Raw genomic sequence first — 22266 nt, forward strand, 5'->3', positions numbered from 1 at the left:
GTTTCTTCTGATAGGGGAAGTTAGATCTTCGGCTGGAGCGAGACGTCTAGGATCATCGTAGGCACGTTCCCCGGCTACTTTTATTTGTGTGTTAGGTTTAGGGTCGCGGTCAGCTCAGGTTCCATCGCCCTAGAGCTTGTTTGTATCTGTGCTTGTCATTTTTGTGATCCCCTGCCATTGGGATCATGACAGTATAACCGGCCCACAAAGTGTTAATTGTATTGGCTGAAGTAGGAGGATAAGTAGTCTGAGGAAGTTTTTTTTTTTTTTTTTTTCTTCCCCTTTCCCTCAGAGTTTGCTGCCTAGCCTTATTGCAGCCTGGCTACTTCCTCCTCCTCTTAATCTTTGAATGGCTCTGATCTCAGCTGTTTATCATGGACGTCCAGAGTTTGGCTTCCAGCCTGAATAATCTTGCCGCTAAGGTTCAAGATATACAGGATTTTGTTGTACATGCTCCTATGTCTGAACCTAGAATTCCTGTCCCAGAGTTTTTTTCTGGAGATAGATCTCGTTTTCTGAATTTTAGGAACAATTGCAAGTTGTTTCTTTCTTTGAAATCTCGCTCCTCTGGAGACCCTGCTCAGTAAGTCAAGATAATTATATCTTTCCTGCGGGGTGACCCTCAGGATTGGGCATTTGCATTGGCACCAGGGGACCCTGCGTTGCTTAATGCGGATGCGTTTTTTCTGGCATTGGGTTTGCTCTATGAGGAACCTAACCAAGAGATTCAGGCTGAAAAAGCTTTGTTGGCCCTCTCTCAGGGGCAAGATGAAGCAGAAATTTATTGTCAAAAATTTCGGAAGTGGTCGGTACTTACTCAGTGGAATGAGTGTGCTCTGGCTGCAAAGTTTAGAGATGGCCTTTCTGAGGCCATTAAAGATGTTATGGTGGGGTTCCCTGCGCCTGCTGGTCTGAATGAGTCTATGACTATGGCTGTTCAGATTGATCGGCGTTTACGGGAGCGCAAACCTGTGCCTCATTTGGTGGTGTCGTCTGAACCGTCACCTGAGATAATGCAATGTGATAGAATTCAGTCCAGAAGTGAACGGCAAAAGTATAGGCGGAAAAAAGGGTTGTGCTTTTATTGTGGTGATTCAGCTCATGTTATATCAGCATGCTCTAAACGCACAAAAAAGGTTGATAAGTCTGTTGCCATTAGTACTTTACAGTCTAAGTTCATTCTGTCTGTGACTCTGATTTGTTCATTATCATCCATTTCCGTCGATGCCTATGTGGATTCAGGCGCTGCCCTGAGTCTTATGGATTGGTCATTTGCCAATCGCTGTGGGTTTAGTCTGGAGCCTCTGGAAGTCCCTATTCCTTTGAAGGGAATTGACTCTACACCTTTGGCTATGAATAAACCTCAGTACTGGACACAAGTGACCATGCGTATGACTCCCGTTCATCAGGAGGTGATTCGCTTCCTGGTACTGTATAATTTGCATGATGTTCTAGTACTTGGTCTGCCATGGTTACAAACTCATAATCCAGTCCTTGACTGGAAATCAATGTCTGTGTTAAGCTGGGGTTGTCAGGGGGTTCATGATGATGCACCTCCGATTTCTATCGCTTCATCTACTCCTTCTGAGATTCCTGTGTTTTTGTCTGACTATCGGGATGTTTTTGAGGAGCCTAAGCTCAGTTCGCTTCCTCCTCACAGGGATTGCGATTGTGCTATAAATTTAATTCCAGGCAGTAAATTTCCTAAAGGTCGTTTGTTCAATCTGTCAGTGCCAGAGCATACTGCTATGCGGGATTATGTTAAGGAGTCCTTGGAAAAGGGACATATCCGTCCATCTTTGTCCCCTTTGGGAGCAGGTTTTTTTTTCGTGGCCAAAAAAGATGGTTCCTTGAGGCCTTGTATAGATTATCGTCTTTTGAATAAGATTACCGTAAAATATCAGTATCCTTTGCCATTGTTGACTGATTTGTTTGCTCGCATTAAGGGGGCTAAATGGTTCACTAAGATTGATCTTCGGGGTGCGTATAATCTTATACGAATAAAGCAAGGTGATGAGTGGAAAACCGCATTTAATACGCCTGAGGGCCATTTTGAGTATTTGGTAATGCCTTTTGGACTTTCTAATGCTCCTTCAGTCTTCCAGTCCTTTATGCACGATATTTTCCGTGAATATCTGGATAAATTTATGATTGTGTATTTGGATGATATTTTGGTTTTTTCTGATGACTGGGAGTCTCATGTTCAGCAGGTCAGGAAGGTGTTTCAGGTCCTGCGGGCCAATTCCTCGTTTGTAAAAGGCTCAAAGTGTCTCTTTGGAGTCCAGAAGATTTCTTTCTTGGGGTATATTTTTTCCCCTTCTACTATTGAGATGGATCCCGTCAAGGTTCAGGCTATTTGTGACTGGACGCAGCCTACATCTCTTAAGAGTCTACAGAAGTTCTTGGGTTTTGCTAATTTCTATCGTCGTTTTATAACTAATTTTTCTAGTGTTGTTAAGCCTTTGACGGATTTGACTAAGAAGGGTGCTGATGTTGCTAATTGGTCTCCTGCGGCTGTGGAGGCCTTTCAGGAACTTAAGCGCCGGTTTTCTTCTGCTCCTGTGTTGCGTCAGCCAGATGTTTCGCTCCCTTTTCAGGTTGAGGTTGATGCTTCCGAGATTGGAGCGGGGGCGGTTTTGTCACAGAGAAGCTCCGATGGCTCAGTGATGAAGCCATGCGCGTTTTTTTCTAGAAAGTTTTCGCCGGCTGAGCGGAATTATGATGTTGGTAATCGGGAAATTTTGGCCATGAAGTGGGCATTTGAGGAGTGGCGTCATTGGCTAGAGGGTGCTAGACATCGTGTGGTGGTCTTGACTGATCACAAAAATTTGATTTACCTTGAGTCTGCCAGGCGTCTGAATCCTAGACAGGCTCGTTGGTCACTGTTTTTCTCTCGTTTCAATTTTGTGGTTTCATACCTGCCAGGTTCAAAGAATGTGAAGGCGGATGCTCTTTCTAGGAGTTTTGTGCCTGACTCCCTTGGAAATTCTGAGCCCTCTGGTATCCTTAGGGATGGGGTGATTTTGTCTGCTGTCTCCCCAGACTTGCGACGTGCTTTGCAGGAGTTTCAGGCGGGTAAACCTGATCGTTGTCCGCCTGAGAGACTGTTTGTTCCGGATAATTGGACCAGTAGAGTCATCTCCGAGGTCCATTCTTCTGCGTTGGCAGGTCATCCTGGAATATTTGATACTAGAGACTTGGTGGCCAGGTCTTTTTGGTGGCCTTCCTTGTCGAGGGATGTGCGTTCTTTTGTGCAGTCTTGTGAGGTTTGCGCTCGGGCTAAGCCTTGCTGTTCTCGGGCCAGTGGATTGTTGTCACCTTTGCCTATCCCGAAGAGGCCTTGGACGCACATTTCCATGGACTTTATTTCGGATCTCCCTGTCTCTCAAAAAATGTCCGTCATCTGGGTTGTGTGTGATCGCTTTTCTAAAATGGTTCATCTGGTACCCTTGCCTAAATTGCCTTCATCCTCTGAGTTGGTCCCTCTGTTTTTTCAGAATGTGGTTCGTTTGCATGGGATTCCTGAGAACATCGTTTCTGACAGGGGATCCCAGTTTGTGTCTAGATTTTGGCGGACGTTCTGTGCTAAGATGGGCATTGATTTGTCCTTTTCGTCTGCATTCCATCCTCAGACGAATGGCCAGACTGAACGAACTAATCAGACCTTGGAAACTTATTTAAGGTGTTTTGTTTCTGCTGATCAGGATGACTGGGTTACCTTTTTGCCGCTGGCCGAGTTTGCCCTTAATAATCGGGCTAGTTCTGCTACCTTGGTTTCTCCTTTCTTTTGTAATTCGGGGTTTCATCCTCGTTTTTCCTCTGGTCAGGTGGAACCTTCTGATTGTCCTGGAGTGGACATGGTGGTGGATAGGTTGCATCGGATTTGGAGTCATGTGGTGGACAATTTGAAGTTGTCCCAGGAGAAGGCTCAGCAGTTTGCTAATCGCCGTCGCCGCGTGGGTCCTCGACTTCTTGTTGGTGACTTGGTGTGGTTGTCTTCTCGTTTTGTTCCTATGAAGGTCTCTTCTCCTAAGTTCAAGCCTCGGTTCATCGGTCCCTATAGGATCTTGGAAATTCTTAACCCTGTGTCGTTTCGTTTGGATCTCCCGGCATCGTTTGCTATTCATAATGTGTTCCATCGGTCGTTGTTGCGGAAGTATGAGGTACCTGTTGTTCCTTCGCTTGAGCCTCCTGCTCCAGTGCTGGTGGAGGGAGAATTGGAGTATGTTGTGGAGAAGATCTTGGATTCTCGTGTTTCCAGACGGAAACTCCAGTATTTGGTCAAGTGGAAGGGTGATGGTCAGGAGGATAATTCTTGGGTGGTTGCCTCGGATGTTCATGCTGATGATTTGGTTTGCGCTTTTCATAGGGCTCATCCTGGTCGCCCTGGTGGTTCTCGTGAGGGTTCGGTGACCCCTCCTCAAGGGGGGGGTACTGTTGTGAGTTCTGTTTTTGGGCTCCCTCTGGTGGTTACTGATGGTACTGGGTGACTTGTCTTTCCTGGGTTTCTGGGTTCCACCTGTTCCATCAGCATATGGGAGTTTCCTATTTAACCTGGCTTTGCTGGCATTTCCTCGCCGGTTATCAATGTATCCAGTGTGTCTTGTTACCTCTGCTCCCTGCTCCTAGAACCTTCTGGACAAGCTAAGTTTGGATTTTCCTGTTTTGTGTTTTGCTTAATTTGGTTTTTAGTCCAGCCTGCAGATATGTGATTCTCTGCTGCTGGTTGCTCTAGTGGGCTGAAATTGCTTTTCATGTACCATGAGTTGGCACATGAGTTCAAGTAATTTCAGGATGGTTTTTTGAAGGGTTTTTCGCTGACCGCGCAGTTCACTTTTGTATCCTCTGCTATCTAGCTTTAGCGGGCCTCATTTTGCTGAAACTGTTTTCATACTACGTATGTGCTTTCCTCTCATTTCACCGTCATTATATGTGGGGGGCTGCTATTTGCTGTGGGGTATTTCTCTGGAGGCAAGAGAGGTCTGTGTTTCTTCTGATAGGGGAAGTTAGATCTTCGGCTGGAGCGAGACGTCTAGGATCATCGTAGGCACGTTCCCCGGCTACTTTTATTTGTGTGTTAGGTTTAGGGTCGCGGTCAGCTCAGGTTCCATCGCCCTAGAGCTTGTTTGTATCTGTGCTTGTCATTTTTGTGATCCCCTGCCATTGGGATCATGACAGTAGGGGCCTCCTGGGCCATTCGGCACCAGGCTTCGGCACAACAAGTGTGTAAGGCGGCCACTTGGACTAGCCTACACACGTTTACTAAACACTACAGGGTTCATTTCCAGTCCTCAACGGACGCGAGCCTGGGTAGATGTGTTCTGCAGGCGGCGGTGCCCCAAGTGTTCTGCAGGCGGCGGTGCCCCAAGTGTAGCGGCCTGTCTGCACAATATTCGTCCATTGCTTCCCACCCAGGGACTGCTTTGGGACGTCCCATGGTCCTGTGTCCCCCAATGAGGCGACAGAGTAAAGGAGATTTTTGTGTACTCACCGTAAAATCTCTTTTTCTTAGCCTCTAATTGGGGGGACACAGCTCCCACCCTGTTGCCCTTCCGGGCCGTTGTTACTGCCGATTTCTCATCTTGTTTGCTTGAGCTCGTACATAGTTGCCTTCTTATAGACATGGTTATGTTATTCATGTTACGTACCTCCTAATGCTTTTGCACAAAACTGGAGAAGGCTGACGCCGTCCAGGGGTGTATACTGCAGAGGAGGAGCCACGGTTAATCTTTTTCAGATTGTCGCCTCCTAGTGGACAGCAGCATAACACCCATGGTCCTGTGTCCCCCAATTAGAGGCTAAGAGAAAGAGATTTTACGGTGAGTACACAAAAATCTCCTTTTTGCTTGGTGCAAGGATCACGGTCTTTCCCTTCTCGTCTTCTCAGTTCCCATTTTAGAGTTCCTACAAGCCGGTCTGGACTCGGGTCTGGCACTCAGCTCTCTCAAGGGCCAAATCTCAGCTCTATCGGTCTTATTTCAGAGACGCACCGCGTCAAAACTTCAGGTTAAGACCTTTCTTCAAGGTTGTCACACGTAGCTCCTCCATATCGCATACATTTAAAGCATTGGGACCTCAACTTGGTACTAAGTGCCCTTCAGAAACCTCCCTTTGAACCGCTTCAGGACATTTCATTGGTTTTTCTGGCCTGTAAGGTTGCCTTCCTTGAGGCAATCGCATCGATCAGAAGAGTTTCGGAATTAGCCGCCTTATCCTGCCGGGCCCCTTTCCTTCATTTCCATCAGGACAAGGTTGTCATTAGGCCGTCGCTGTTCTTTTTGCCAAAGGTAATTTCGTCCTTCCATCTTAACAATGACATTGTTCCTTCCTTTTGACCGGCCCCTATACACAGAGTTGAAAGAGCTCTCCACACTCTGGACCTAGTCAGAGGTCTGCGAAGGTACATCTCAAAGACGGCGTCCTTCAGAAGAACAGATGCTCTGTTCATTCTCCCAGAAGGTCACAGGAAGGGTCTTGCCGCTTCTAAGGCCACGATAGCCAGGTGAATTCGTTCCACCATCTAGGAGTCATATCGGGTCAGGAGTCAGCCCATCCTAGTGGGGATCACTCCAATCGGGCGCTGCGGGTTTCTTGGGCCATTCGGCATCAGGTGACAGCGGAGCATGTCTGTAAAGCTGCAACTTGGTCCAGTTTACATACCTTCGCAAAGCACTATAATATTCACTCTCAAGCTTCAGCGGATTCGAGTCTGCGCAGAAGAATTCTGCAGGCAGCGGTGATACACTTTTAGGCAGTTGTTGCATGAAGCCTAATACTTCCAGCTGCTGCAGCATCTCAACGAGGATGACCCAGATCGGCGCGCTGAATGTGAATACTAGGCAAAACAAAAATTGGATTAGGACCCTCAGTTTACACAGAACATTATGTTCAGTGATGAGGCAAGCTTTTTTGGGTGGGCCATTTATATGATACACCTAAATAACATGGGAATGATGTCAGTTTTCGTGCGTAGGGTGTCTTGCATTGAAATCTGCAATGACCCGAGTATTGTATTCACCAGACATCAACGCTATTGCTATCTGCTCCTCACGTGTTAACCTCTGTGACATGTCAATGGCTGTAAACAAAGAGAAACTTGTAAATAACTCAATGAAAGAATAAAGTTACGTTAAAACCAAGCACACCATTGTTTTTCTTGTGTAATTCTCAATAAATTTGTCACATGACCCTCTTCCCACTGGAAAAAATAAAGTTGGATCCAAAATGTCTGACTTCAAAATGGCCGCCATGGTCACCACCCATCTTGAAAAGTTTTCCCCCTCCCATATACTAATGTGCCACAAACAGGAAGTTGTTATCACCAACCATTCCCATTTTATTTAGGTGTATCCATATACATGGCCCACTCTATATTAGTTTCTCACTAATTTAGAGCTTCACTTTGTTTTATTAACAAGTGTTGTCATTTTTAGGAGCAAATGTAACAAAACCTTCATGTATCATGAGTGGACTGTGCACACACTGTATATTAGTATATATTTTTTTTAATTGTTTTTTATATTGTGCTATATATTCCTTCCTTGTAGGTCTAAATGTGCTTGTCTGCAGCTTACTGCCAAAGAACTTGGTACAGATGTTACATTACCAAAAAGAGGAATCGCAGCAGGTTATAAGTACAAGCGATTGCAGACTCCTGTGCCAACTGGGTGAGTATTGGATTCATGAGCACGTAAAGTTTTCAAAAAGCATTTCTTTGTGTTTTTATGTATTGCTCCTAATGGAACATTGCAGTAATGTGAATGTTTGGCTTGGTGCTGTGAAGGATTGCCTTTTAAAGCTGTGCCTTTCCATGCAGACTGTATGAATGTAATGTTTCATGTGAATGCGACCGCAAGGTGTGCCAGAACCGGGTTGTGCAGCATGGCCTTCAGGTGCGACTCCAAGTGTACAACACCAGAGGAAAGGGCTGGGGGGTACGCTGCCTGGACGATATTGACAAAGGAACATTCGTGTGCATCTATGCAGGTAATTGTTCTTTTTCTAAATGACCCAGCATGGTGAAATTTTAATAAAGATAAATATATATATATATATATATATATTACAGTTGAAACTAGAAGTTTACATACACTATATAAAAAAAAAAGACACGTGCATGTTTTTCTAAATATCTGACATAAATCAGAATAAACCTTTCCTATTTTAGGTCAACTAGGATTACCATAATTTATTAATATTTGCCAAATCTACTATATAAATGTCTAAGGGTCACTTCTGTCTGTCTGTCCTTTTGTCACAGTTATTCATTCGCTGATTGGTCTCGGCAGCTGCCTGTCACGGCTGCCGCAACCAATCAGCGACGGCCACAGTCCGATTAGTCCCTCCCTACTCCCCTGCACTCACTGCCCGGCGCCCGCTCCGTAATCCCCTCCACTCATCGCTCACACAGGGTTAATGGCAGCGGTAACGGCCCGCGGTGTAACGTACTCCGTTACCGCTGCTATTATCCCTGTGTGTCCCCAACTATTTACTATTGATGCTGCCTATGCAGCATCAATAGTAAAAATATCTCATGTTAAAATAATTAAAAAAAAACAAAAAACCTGCTATACTCACCATCCGCCGCCTTTCCCGCTCCTCGCCACGCTTCCGGGACCGCTCCATTGCAAGCGGCAGCTTCCGGTCCCGTCCCAGGGCTGGTGTGCGACAAGGACCTGCCGTGACGTCACGGTCATGTGACCGCGACGTCATCATAGGTCCTGCTCACACCAGCCCTGGGACCGGAAGCTGCCGCTTGCAATGGAGCGGTCGCGGGAGCGTGGCGAGGAGCGGGAAAGGCGGCGGATGGTGAGTATAGCAGGACTTCAACGTGCTTTCGGAAGGTGAGTATATGTTTTTTTTTTTTTTTAAGTCTCTATACTACGTGGCTCTGTGCTGGGCAATATACTATGTGGCTGGGCAATATACTACATGGCTCTGCTATATACTACGTGACTGGGCAATATACTATGTGGCTGGACAATATACTCCGTCGCTGGGCAATATACTACATGGCTCTGCTATATACTATGTGGCTGGGCAATATACTACGTCACTGGGCAATATACTACGTGGTTGGGCAATATACTACGTGACTGGGCAATATACTACGTGGCTGGGCAATATACTACGTGGCTGGGCAATATACTACGTAGCTACGTCACCGCTCTGCTTTCCGGCTGACCGGCGCTGACACAGGATGCAGGAGGAGTGCAGAGAAGCAGAGTGCCGGGGACAGACAGCTGAAGGTAAGTATGTAGTGTTTGTTTTTTTAACGTTTACGCTGGTAACCAGGGTAAACATCGGGTTACTAAGCGTGGCCCTGCGCTTAGTAACCCGATGTTTACCCTGGTTACCGGGGACCTCGGGATCGTTGGTCGCTGGAGAGCTGTCTGTGTGACAGCTCTCCAGCGACCAAACAGCGACTCTGCAGCGATCGGCATCGTTGTCGGTATAGCTGCAGCGTCGCTTAGTGTGAAGGTACCTTAACTGAAGCTGGTGATCAACCTTCTTACTTTTTTTTTATTTTTTGTTTTACTTTTTCTCTCCTAGGACGGATGAAAACAGTCGGTATAAACACAGGTCAGGAAACTACAAAGCAAACTCATGCAAAGAAGACCACAACCATTTGTGCTGGAACCAAGAGAGGTGTTTCTTTTTCAGACTCTGAGATTAGTTCTCATCCTTCAGTTTCAAGCATCAATGAGAAGATTCGTCTTACTCCACTACGCGGATTTTCCGAGACTGAAACAAAAAGGTATTTGTGTTACTTATTTCATGAGGACGTAGGTTCCTCTGTTCTTTAGTGAAATATTTTATCATGATAACACCAACGGTTTAAAAGTTTGGACACATGTTCGTGCAATGATTTTCCTTGTTCTTGTTGGAATGTGCACATTCTAAATTAAGACTGAAAGCAGCAAAACCATGAAGGAACACATGGAAACAAGGAGTAAGGAAACACTTGTACCTGAATATATGTTTACCTTAGATTCCTCAGAGTACCCCTCTTCTACTCTGACAGCTTTACACACCCTAGGCATTCTGTCAAGCAGCTGAACAAGTAGTCATCTGGAATGGCTTCCATGGAACAGGTATGCCTGGTCAAGTGTTCATTTGTTCAATCGTCGGTCTTCAGAGAGTGTTTGTTTGTGACCTCTGCAGAGGCAGTGTTGTTACACAAGTACACAAGTGCTGAACCTTATTAACATCTGTTATAAGCCAGATTATGGCAAGAAGCACTTAACTAAGTAAAGAGAGAGTCAGTCAATGCACAAAATTGCTAGAACCTTGAAGGTTAAGCCATGAAAACCATTATCACTATTTGAAAACTTGCTCTCATGAGGATTGTCTCGGGAAAGGAAGACCAAGAATTACCTTTCCTGCAGAAGAGAAGTTCAGAGTTACTAGCCTCATAAACTCCAAATTGATAGTGCTTCAGATAAAAGCCCTCAACAGAGGAAATTGCGAGTAGCAGGTCTATATGGTCAAATTGCTCCAAAAAGCAACACCTGAGACAGCAAACAAGAGGAGACTGGTTAGGGCCAATCAGCAGTAGGACTGAGCATTAGATCAAGTGGAATTTGAGGCTTTTGGTACTAACCACCATGTCTTTGTGAGATGTAGAAAAGGTGAGTGGATGTTTTCTACATGTGTGGTGCACACTGTGAAGTATGCAGGAGTGGTCTGATGTGTGGGGGTACTTTGCTGATGTCATTGTTGGTCATTTTCCAAATTCAAGACAAGCTTACCCAGGATGGTTACCACAGCATTCTGCAATGTCATGCCATCCTATGTGGCATGTACCAAGTGGAACCATCGTTTGGGTCATTGTCCTGTTGCAACACAAAAGTTCTCTAGGCTAGATAAGGGCTATGTTAAGCAACGGATAAGGGAGAATTAGTGCCGTGTCAGATGACATGTCTTCCATATTCACCCAATTGAGAGAGTTTGGGTTAAATTGTACCGCAGAGTGAAGGCAAAGCAGCCAACAAGTACTCAGGAACTCTAATAGCCCCTTCAATACTCTTGGAAGCCATTCGAGGTGGCAACCTGGTTAAGGGTATGTGCACACATTCAGGTTTTTTCACATTTTTTCGCGATAAAACCGCATTAGAAACCGCAGACATATGCATCCTATCATTTAGAATGCATTCTGCAATTTTTGTGCACATGATGCGTTTTTTTTTGGGAAAAAAACGCATCGCGGTAAAAAAAAGCAGCATGTTCATAAATTTTGCGGATTTTTTGCGTTTTTCCCGCTATTCTATGCATTTGGGACAAAACGCACAAAAAACGCACCAAAAACGTGAAAAAAACGCATGTGGATTTCTGGTAGAAATAGGGATTTTTGTGTACTCACCGTAAAATCCTTTTCTCCGAGCCATTCATTGGGGGACACAGACCGTGGGTGTATGCTGCTGCCAATAGGAGGCTGACACTAAGTGATACAAAAAAAGTTAGCTCCTCCCCTGCAGTATATACCCTCCTGCTGGCTCTCAGCTAACCAGTTCGGTGCAAAAGCAGTAGGAGATCAATAACAATATATGAGCGAATAGCATGTCATATTCTAAAAAAACAAGCATAAGCTAATAACAGGGTGGGAGCTGTGTCCCCCAATGAATGGCTCGGAGAAAAGGATTTTACGGTGAGTACACAAAAATCCCTATTTCTCCTTCGCCTCATTGGGGGACACAGACCGTGGGACGTCCCAAAGCAGTCCCTGGGTGGGGACAACAATAGATCAGGCCCTGTGTAACCGCTACTTACAAGTGCGCCACCGCGGCCTGCAGAGTCCGCCTGCCCAGACTCACATCTGTGGAAGTGTGGGAATTATAGTGCTTCAAGAATGCATGCGGACTGGACGAATCCGCAAGCTTGCAGGCGTGCCTTGCTGACGCCTGGTGCCTAGAACCCTTGATAGACCGGGAGATAGGCTGACATCTAGCACGGAAGGACTCCTGGATGGTGAAAAGAATTCACCATGTTATCATGGTCGATGAAACGGCTAAACCCTTCCTGAAAATGTCAGAAAGCCTTCCTCTACCGTCAGGAAGCCCAAATAAAATGTCCAACCTTTCGAAGGACGCTGTCCTCAAGACGTACCTACTCAGAGCACTCACTTCGTCCAGAATATGGGGGATCTTATTCCATTTTGTGGACTGGAGCCAAAAGAGATGAGGGAAGAACTATGCCCTCATAACAGTGGTAATACAGTACCACCTTGGTAACAAGGGATGGAGATGGCCTGAGGACAACCTTGCCTTGAAGGTAATAAGGGAAAAAAGTCTGAAAGAGCAGAGAAGCTAGCTCCGAAGACTCGTCAGAGTGAGAATATCGCAGAGGAGAACGGGACGACTTTCCCTGATAGTAAAGTCTGCCCGGATGAAAAAGGAGCCTACTGTAAGGCTCCTAGGAATAATAAGGTCCCAATGATCTAACGGTATGCGATAGGGAAGAACTACGTGTGAAAAAACCCTGTGAGGAAGTCTTACTTGCAGTTGTGCTGCGATAAGGCGTGAAGATACTAGCTCCGCAAACAAAAAAACGGATGTGGTCAGTGCGGATCTCTGAGGATCACTGGGGCCCCTTTCTGCTTCCGAAAGGCTTTCGAAAGCAGTGGAAGGGGAGAAATGGAAACTGGTACCACGGCAGAACCAGAGCATGGAGAGCGATGGCTCTTGGATCTCGAGACCGAACCACGAACTCGAGTACATTGGCCTTCAGTCTGGATGTCATCCCACCTACAACTGGAGAGCTCCAGTAAGGACAGATCTGATGGAAGACTTCGGGGTGAAGTTCCCACTGACTTGAGGCGGAACCCTGATGGCTGAATTTGTTTGCCGTTCAGAGTTCTACTTCTGGGATATATACTGCCGAGATCACCGAATAATAGACTTCGGCCCATCAGAGAAAGTGAAGTACCTTGGTCATGGCGCCTGATCGTGGGTACCTGCTAGATGACTGACGTAAGGCACCGCCGTGGCATTATCCAATTGAATTCGGATAGGGTGACCCGCCAGAAGGCAGTGGACCTGATGTAAGACTACCGTTCGGATCTCCAGAACAATGATGGGGTGCCTTTAAGACCAGGAAATACTGGTCATGTGCCTTTAAGACCAGGTACTTCCTTACCTGGGTACTGATGTAGAGTCGATGTGCCCCTTTAATGCAAAAATACTGTCACCCCAGTGTGAGCTGGCCGGGTGGACCAAGATGGCCACCGGGAGCTGCAGAGTTGATAAAATCTCGCAGAGAGCGAAAAGCACCAATTTGGGGGGCGGAGCCACAGACACGATGTTGAATAGGCCCAAGCCGGGGCCTAAATTTCTGTAGCCGGCGGGCGACACCAGCGGGTCGTTCCAGGCAAGACTTCCAGGATGCGGCCTACAAATCGGCCGAAGCCGGGGACTAAATTTTGGCAGCCATCCAGAGCGTTACCTCAGAGAGGTGGGCCACAGGGAAGTGGCTGAGGCTGCCTGTCAGCATGTGGATATCCCACTGAAGATGGATCCACTCACCATTGGTGCGCGTCCCGGCATGGAGCCGCCGCGGATGTGGGTTTCAGCACTGTTCTGTGCAGCGTGGACGGTGCAAGGATAAGCCTCAATCCATCATCCGTTTGTTAGGGAGGTGGAGAGGAACCGTCCGCCTCCTTGTGCCATCCGCTTTCACAGTGGTGGGTCAGTGGGGGCTGCTCGGACGCCATAGAGAGGGGCCTCTGTACAGCCACGGAGTTCAGTCCGGGGACAGGGCCATTTGTCTGGCATTAGGCCTGGCTCCAGGAGAGGATACATGGAGGCGACACTCCATGTGGCCGCCTGCTGCTGGTGTGGGGAGATCGGGACCATGAAAGGAACCGTCGCCCCTGAAGTGAGCTCAGGCATGGCTTCCCACGTCGCAGGAAAGGGTACGGGGAGGTATACTCGCCGTGCTCGTCTGTTGATGGTTCGGGGGAGATCGGAACCTTGAAAGGAACCGTTGCCCCCTTCACTCCGTTAATTAAAAAATAAAAATTTACAGAAAAGTAAACAATAAAATAAAAACGTTGGGGTCTGAAACAGACCCATGTGCCTCCTACGGACACTAAGCAAGAACTGGTTAGCTGAGAGCCAACAGGAGGGTATATACTGCAGGGGAGGAGCTAACTTTTTTTGTATCACTTAGTGTCAGCCTCCTATTGGCAGCAGCATACACCCACGGTCTGTGTCCCCCAATGAGGCGAAGGAGTAATGTCCGTTTTTTGTCAGGAAAATTTCTGCAAGAAATCCTAACGTGTGCACATACCCTAAAGGGAACCTGTCACCCCCCAAATCAAAGATGAGCTAAGCCCACCAGCATCAGGGGCTTATCTACCGCATTCTGTAATGCTGTAGATAAGCCCCCGATGTATCCTGAAAGATGACAAAAAGAGGTTAGATTATACTCACCTGGGGGCGGTCCGGTCCAGGACCTCACATCTTCTTACGATGACGTCCTCTTCTGGTTTACATGCTGCGACTCCAGTGCAGGCGTACTTTGTCTGCCCTGTTGAGGGCAGAGCAAAGTACTGCAGTGCGCAGGCGCCGGGAAAGGTCAGAGAGGCCCGGCGCCTGCGCACTGCAGTACTTTGCTCTGCTTTCAACAGAAGAAGATTGGAGGCCCCGGACCGCGACGCCCATCGGACCGGACTGCAGCGCGACCGCCCCTGGGTGAGTATAATCTAACCTCTTTTTCTCATCTTTCAGGATACATCAGGGGCTTATCTACAGCATTATAGAATGCTGTAGATAAGCCCCTGATGTTGGTGGGCTTAGCTCAGCTTCGATGTTGGGGGTGACAGGTTCTCTTTAACCCCTTCCCGACCCATGACGCCACGTAGGCGTCATGAAAGTCGGTGCCATTCCGACCCATGACGCCTATGCGGCGTCATGGAAAGATCGCGTCCCTGCAGGCCGGGTGAAAGGGTTAACTCCCATTTCACCCGATCTGCAGGGACAGGGGGAGTGGTAGTTTAGCCCAGGGGGGGTGGCTTCACCCCCTCGTGGCTACGATCGCTCTGATTGGCTGTTGAAAGTGAAACTGCCAATCAGAGCGATTTGTAATATTTCACCCATTATAACGGGTGAAATATTACAATCCAGCCATGGCCGATGCTGAAATATCATCGGCCATGGCTGGAAATACTAGTGTGCCCCCACCCCACCCCTCCGATCGCCCCCCCACCCCCCCGATCTGGCCGGTACACTGCTCCGGCTCCCCTCCGCCCTGTGCTCCGCTCCCCCCCGTGCTCGTGTCCGCTCGCCCCGTGCTCCAATCACCCCCCCGTGCTCCAATCACCCCCCCTGCACTCCGATCCACCCCCCCCCGTGCTCCGTTCCACCCCCCCGTGCTCCGTTCCAGCCCCCCCGTGCTCCGTTCCACGCCCCCCGCGCTCCGTTCCACCCCTCCCGCGCTCCGATTCCCCCCCCCGTGCTCCGATCCCCCCCCCCGTGGTCCCCCCCCACCCTATCATACTTACCGATCCAGCCGGGGTCCCGTCCGTCTTCTCCCGGGCGCCGCCATCTTCCAAAATGGCGGGCGCATGCGCAGTGCGCCCGCCGAATCTGCCGGCCGGCAGATTCGTTCCAAAGTGCATTTTGATCACTGAGATATAATCTATCTCAGTGATCAAAATAAAAAAAATAATAAATGACCCCCCCCCTTTGTCACCCCCATAGGTAGGGACAATAAAAAAATAAAGAAATTTTTTTTTTCCCACTAATGTTAGAATAGGGTTAGGGTTAGGGGTAGGGGTAGGGTTAGGGTTAGGGGTAGGGTTAGGGGTAGGGTTAGGGTTAGGGGTAGGGTTAGGGTTAGGGGTAGGGTTAGGGTTAGGGGTAGGGCTAGGGTTAGGGCTAGGGTTAGGGTTAGGGTTAGGAATGTGCACACGTATTCTGGTCCTCTGCGGATTTTTCCGCTGCGGATTTGATAAATCCGCAGTGCTAAACCGCTGCGGATTTATGGCGGATTTACCGCGTTTTTTTCTGCGCATTTCACTGCGGTTTTACAATTGCGATTTTCTATTGGAGCAGTTGTAAAACCGCTGCGGAATCCGCACAAAGAAGTGACATGCTGCGGAATGTAAACCGCTGCGTTTCCGTGCAGTTTTTCCGCAGCATGTGTACAGCGATTTTTGTTTCCCGTAGGTTTACATTGAACTGTACACTCATGGGAAACTGCTGCGGATCCGCAGCGTTTTCCGCAGCGTGTGCACATACCTTTAGAATTAGGCTATGTGCACACGGTGCGGATTTGGCTGCGGATTCGCAGCAGTGTTCCATCAGGTTTACAGTACCATGTAAACATATGAAAAACCAAATCCGCTGTGCCCATGGTGCGGAAAATACCGCGCGGGAACGCTGCGTTGTATTTTCCGCAGCATGTCAATTCTTTGTGCGGATTCCGCAGCGTTTTACACCTGTTCCTCAATAGGAATCCGCAGGTGAAATCCGCACAAAAAACACTGGAAATCCGCGGAAAATCCGCAGGTAAAACGCAGTGCCTTTTACCCGCAGATTTTTCAAAAATGGTGCGGAAATATCTCACACGAATCCGCAACGTGGGCACATAGCCTTAGGGTTAGGGTTGGAATTAGGGTTGTGGTTAGGGTTAGGGGTGTGTTGGGGTTAGTGTTGTGGTTAGGGGTGTGTTGGGGTTAGGGTTGTGATTAGGGTTATGGCTACAGTTGGGATTAGGGTTAGGGGTGTGTTGGGGTTAGTGTTGGAGTTAGAATTGAGGGGTTACCACTGTTTAGGCACATCAGGGGTCTCCAAACGCAACATGGCGCCACCATTGATTCCAGCCAATCTCGTATTCAAAAAGTCAAATGGTGCTCCCTCACTTCCGAGCCCTGACGTGTGCCCAAACAGTGGTTTACCCCCACATATGGGGTACCAGCATACTCAGGACAAACTGCGCAACAATTACTGGGGTCCAATTTCTCCTGTTACCCTTGTGAAAATAAAAAAATGCTTGCTAAAACATAATTTTTGAGGAAAGAAAAATGATTTTTTATTTTCACGGCTCTGCGTTGTAAACGTCTGTGAAGCACTTGGAGGTTCAAAGTGCTCACCACATATCTAGATAAGTTCCTTGGGGGGTCTAGTTTCTAAAATGGGGTCACTTGTGGGGGGTTTCTACTGTTTAGGCACACCAGGGGCTCTGCAAACGCAACGTGACACCCGCAGACCATTCCATCAAAGTCTGCATTTCAAAAGTGACTACTTCCCTTCTGAGCCCCGACGTGTGCCCAAACAGTGGTTTACCCCCACATATGGGGTATCAGCGTACTCAGGAGAAACTGGACAACAACTTTTGGGGTCCAATTTCTCCTGTAACCCTTGGGAAAATAAAATATTCTGGGCTAAATAATTATTTTTGAGGAAAGAAAACGTATTTATTATTTTCACGGCTCTGCATTATAAACTTCTATGAAGCACTTGGGGGTTCAAAGTGCTCATCACACATCTAGATAAGTTCCTTTCAGGGTCTAGTTTCCAAAATGGGGTCACTTGTGGGGGGTTTCTACTGTTTAGGCACATCAGGGGCTCTGCAAACGCAACGTGACGCCCGCAGAGCATTCCATCAAAGTCTGCATTTCAAAACGTCACTACTTCAATTCCAAGCCCCGGCATGTGCCCAAACAGTAGTTTACCCCCACATATGGGGTATCACCGTACTCAGGAGAAACTGGACAACAAATATTGGGGTCAAATTTCTCCTGTTACCCTTGGGAAAATTAAAAAATTCTGGGCTAAATAATTATTTTTGAGGAAAGAAAACGTATTTATTATTTTCACGGCTCTGCATTATAAACTTCTATGAAGCACTTGGGGGTTCAAAGTGCTCACCACACATCTAGATAAGTTCCTTTGGGGGTCTAGTTTCCAAAATGGGGTCACTTGTGGGGGGTTTCTACTGTTAAGCCACATCAGGGGCTCTGCAAACGCAACGTGACGCCCACAGAGCATTCCATCAAAGTCTGCATTTCAAAACGTCACTACTTCACTTCCGAGCCCCGGCATGTGCCCAAACAGTGATTTACCCCCACATATGGGGTATCAGCGTACTCAGGAGAAACTGGAAAACAACTTTTGGGGTCAAATTTCTCCTGTTACCCTTGGGAAAATAAAAAATTGCAGGCTAAAAGATCATTTTTGAGAAAATAATTTTTTTTTTTATTTTCATGGCTCTGCGTTATAAACTTCTGTGAAGCACTTGGGGGTTCAAAGTCCTCACCACACATCTAGATTAGTTCCTTTGGGGGTCTAGTTTCTAAAATGGTGTCATTTCTGGGGGATCTCCAATGTTTAGGCACACAGGGGCTCTCCAAACGTGACATGGTGTCCGCTAATGATTGGAGCTAATTTTCCATTTAAAAAGCCAAATGGCGTGCCATTCCTTCCGAGCCCTGCCGTGCGCCCAAACAGTGGTTTACCCCCACATATGGGGTATCAGCGTACTCAGGACAAACTGGACAACAATATTTGGGGTCCAATTTCTCCTATTATCCTTGGCAAAATAGGAAATTCCAGGCTAAAAAATCATTTTTGAGGAAAGAAAAATTATTTTTTATTTTCATGGCTCTGCGTTATAAACTTCTGTGAAGCACCTGGGGGTTTAAAGTGCTCAATATGCATCTAGATAAGTTCCTTGGGGGGTCTAGTTTCCAAAATGGGGTCACTTGTGCGGGAGCTCCAATGTTTAGGCACACAGGGGCTCTCCAAACGCGACATGGTGTCCGCTAACAATTGGAGCTAATTTTCCATTCAAAAAGTCAAATGGCGCGCCTTCTCTTCCGAGCCCTGCCGAGTGCCCAAACAGTGGTTTACCCCCACATATGAGGTATCGGCGTACTCGGGAGAAATTGGCCAACAAATTTTATGATCCATTTTATCCTACTGCCCATGTGAAAATGAAAAAATTGAGGCGAAAAGAATTTTTTTGTGAAAAAAAATTACTTTTTCATTTTTACAGATCAATTTGTGAAGCACCTGAGGGTTTAAAGTGCTCACTAGGCATCTAAATTAGTTCCTTGGGGGGTCTAGTTTCCAAAATGGGGTCACTTGTGGGGGAGCGCCAATGTTTAGGCACACAGGAGCTATCCAAACGCGACATGGTGTCCGCTAACGATGGAAATAATTTTTCATTCAAAAAGTCAAATGGCGCTCCTTCCCTTCCGAGCCTTACCATGTGCCCAAACAGTGGTTTACCTCCACATGTGAGGTATTGGTGTACTCAGGAGAAATTGCCCAACTCATTTTAGGATCCATTTTATCCTGTTGCCCACGTGAAAATGAAAAAATTGAGGCTAAAAGAATTTTTTTGTGAAAAAAAAGTACTTTTTCATTTTTACGGATCAATTTGTGAAGCACCTGGGGGTTCAAAGTGCTCACTATGCATCTAGATAAGTTCCTTGGGGCGTCTAGTTTCCAAAATGGGGTCACTTGTGGGGGAGCTCCAATTTTTAGGCACACGGGGGCTCTCCAAACGTGACATGGTGTCCGCTAAAGAGTGGAGCCAATTTTTGATTCAAAAAGTCAAATGGCGCTCCTTCCCTTCCAAGCCCTGCCATGCGCCAAAACAGTGGTTTACCCCCACATATGAGGTATCAGCGTACTCAGGACAAATTGGACAACAACTTTCATGGTTCAGTTTCTCCTTTTACCATTGGGAAAATAAAAAAATTGTTGCTAAAAGATAATTTTTGTGACTAAAAAGTTAAATGTTCATTTTTTCCTTCCATGTTGCTTCTGCTGCTGTGAAGCACCTGAAGGGTTAATAAACTTCTTGAATGTGGTTTTGAGTACCTTGAGGGGTGCAGTTTTTAGAATGGTGTCACTTTTGGGTATTTTCAGCCATATAGACCCCTCAAACTGACTTCAAATGTGAGGTGGTCCCTAAAAAAAATGGTTTTGTAAATTTCGTTGTAAAAATGACAAATCGCTGGTCGAATTTTAACCCTTATAACTTCCTAACAAAAAAAAATTTTGTTTCCAAAATTGTGCTGATGTAAAGTAAACATGTGGGAAATGTTATTTATTAACTATTTTGTGTCACATATCTCTCTGGTTTAACAGAATAAAAATTCAAAATGTGAAAATTGCGAAATTTTCAAAATTTTCGCCAAATTTCCGTGTTTATCACAAATAAACGCAGAATTTATTGACCTAAATTTACCACTAACATGAAGCCCAATATGTCACGAAAAAACAATCTCAGAACCGCTAGGATCCGTTGAAGCGTTCCTGAGTTATTACCTCATAAAGGGACACTGGTCAGAATTGCAAAAAACGGCAAGGTCTTTAAGGTCAAAATAGGCTGGGTCTTGAAGGGGTTAAGATGCTTGAGACAATGCCAAGGGAGTGCAAAGCTGTCAGAGTAAAATGGAGGCACTTTGGGTAATCTAAGGTTAAACACTATCTGGTTTGTTTTTTCACATTTTTCTTTACTCCTTGTCCTCTATGTGCTTCTTCGTGGTTTTGCTGCCTTCAACCCCAATCTGCAATGTGCACATTCCAATAAGAATAAGGGAAATCATTGCATGAACAGGTGGGTCCAATTTTTTGACCGGTACTGTAAATAATTTCTTGCTTTGTGCTGTTGTACTGTTATTTCTACCTGAAATGCATGACTAAACTGACAACTGGGTGTTTCCATTCCCCATGTTTGCTGTCTCTGCACGCCATCACACTGTGCAGTCAGGTCTAATCATGTCATACTTTATTTAACTATCCACTTGTCAACATTTCCAGAAGAAACCGAGGAGCTGCATAATGTAAAGTTAAAATCTCTGGTCCAGTATTGTAATTTTATAGGAAATAGAAGTATTTACTGAAACAGACTGACAGGTCTTCTGTAATGTATCTGCCCAATAACATTTATCACCAAATTGCATCGTATTAGGACAATCGTTTTCAGTAGAATTTTATACTGTTGTCATGATTTTCTTAATTTATTTGAAAGATCACATTTTCTTCTACAGAAAAAGTTTTGGCCAAGTCAACGAAGGAAAATTAAATTACACTAGTATGAAAAGACCAAAAACCAAGACTTCCATTCTTCAAAAACGCAGACGGCAGCTCATAGAACAGGTAGGATCGAACATACTATGTGTAGAACTGAACCAAATTGGCCTGTTTTGAAGGCAATCTGGCACCAGATTTCACAATACAAGCTGCATACATTATTAGCTGGATCTAGTACCTGATGAGACTGTTGCACTTATTTTAAAAATGGCAGTATAATCTGATCCTTGTGTAATCTCAGCAGCAGGGAAGTGGGACACAAAAGCATAGTCAGTAAGGCTCTGTGGATGGAGATTCTTTGTTATCTTTCATAAAGAATTTTACAGCCATGTGTTATCAAAGTAGGTAGATCAGTTTCATCAAGTCTGAGACCTACCTAATCATAAGTTCTGGTGACAGATTCCCTTTGTGTGCAAAATAATAACAGTCTAACATCACTAATGTGTTTAATTACTGTTTTTGGCAATAAAGATCATACAATGTGGGAAACCATTCTGACTAGGTGAAGGCGAATAATGGGCAACCAACAGAATCAACATTCATAACCTGCACACTGCTAATTAGGTGTAATTGACTCGTTTAATGAAAGGGGGATGATCTGATTAATCAGCTGTCATGTGCTCCTAACAATCGCGATTCCACCATCGGCTTTTAACATGTTAAATGCTGCTGTCAATCTCTCGACATTGACATTTAACATGATCGCGCTGGAAGCTTGAGATAAGACCTGCCCATCGGCACTTTTGTCACATGATCACGGGGCGCCGATGTGTGGGCATGAAAACTTGGGGGGTCTGCAGAAGACCCCTGTGCTTATAATTACTGATCCAATGATCGCAACTTCAAGCACCTCTGAAGTAGAGGTGCGCGGACCCCTGAATGTTTGGGTTCAGCCAAATGGTAAAAAAAATAAAAAAGTTCGGGTACCAGAACAGCACCCAGATCCCATTCACTTGAATTGGGGGCCCGAACGTCAAGTGTTCGCCACACTGTCACGTGCAAACACTGCTTCTGATTGGCGGTAAAATCATTACCACCGGTCAGACAGCCGCGGTTCCCACGCTGTCGAAAAAAAACATCCCTCCCTTCCTCCCTCCATCCATCTGTCCAGCCATACTTCTGTACATCCAACCATCCATCCCTCAGCCATCGCTCCATCCCACGCAGCCTCAGTGACTGGCGGTAACCTCAATGACGTCACCGCTAGTCACTGATGCTG

The 22266-nt window shown here is 46.3% G+C and overlaps 1 protein-coding gene across 7 annotated transcripts in view; it reads left to right on the forward strand.

Annotated features, from left to right (window-relative positions):
- The window catches only part of SETDB2 (SET domain bifurcated histone lysine methyltransferase 2), a 160378-nt gene that overhangs the window by 92864 nt on the left and 45248 nt on the right, over positions 1-22266 (forward strand). For 6 of the 7 annotated variants that reach the window (XM_069758848.1, XM_069758850.1, XM_069758856.1 and 3 more), the window contains 4 exons: positions 7548-7667; positions 7817-7986; positions 9553-9757; positions 21005-21113. In XM_069758848.1, the coding sequence (XP_069614949.1) occupies positions 7548-7667; positions 7817-7986; positions 9553-9757; positions 21005-21113 (604 nt within the window). The remainder of the gene's footprint in view (positions 1-7547; positions 7668-7816; positions 7987-9552; positions 9758-21004; positions 21114-22266) is intronic. The other variant, XM_069758855.1, reaches the window with a different exon arrangement.

The sequence above is a fragment of the Ranitomeya imitator genome, chromosome 3 (assembly GCF_032444005.1).
Source record: "Ranitomeya imitator isolate aRanImi1 chromosome 3, aRanImi1.pri, whole genome shotgun sequence".
Classification (NCBI taxonomy): Eukaryota; Metazoa; Chordata; class Amphibia; order Anura; family Dendrobatidae; genus Ranitomeya; species Ranitomeya imitator.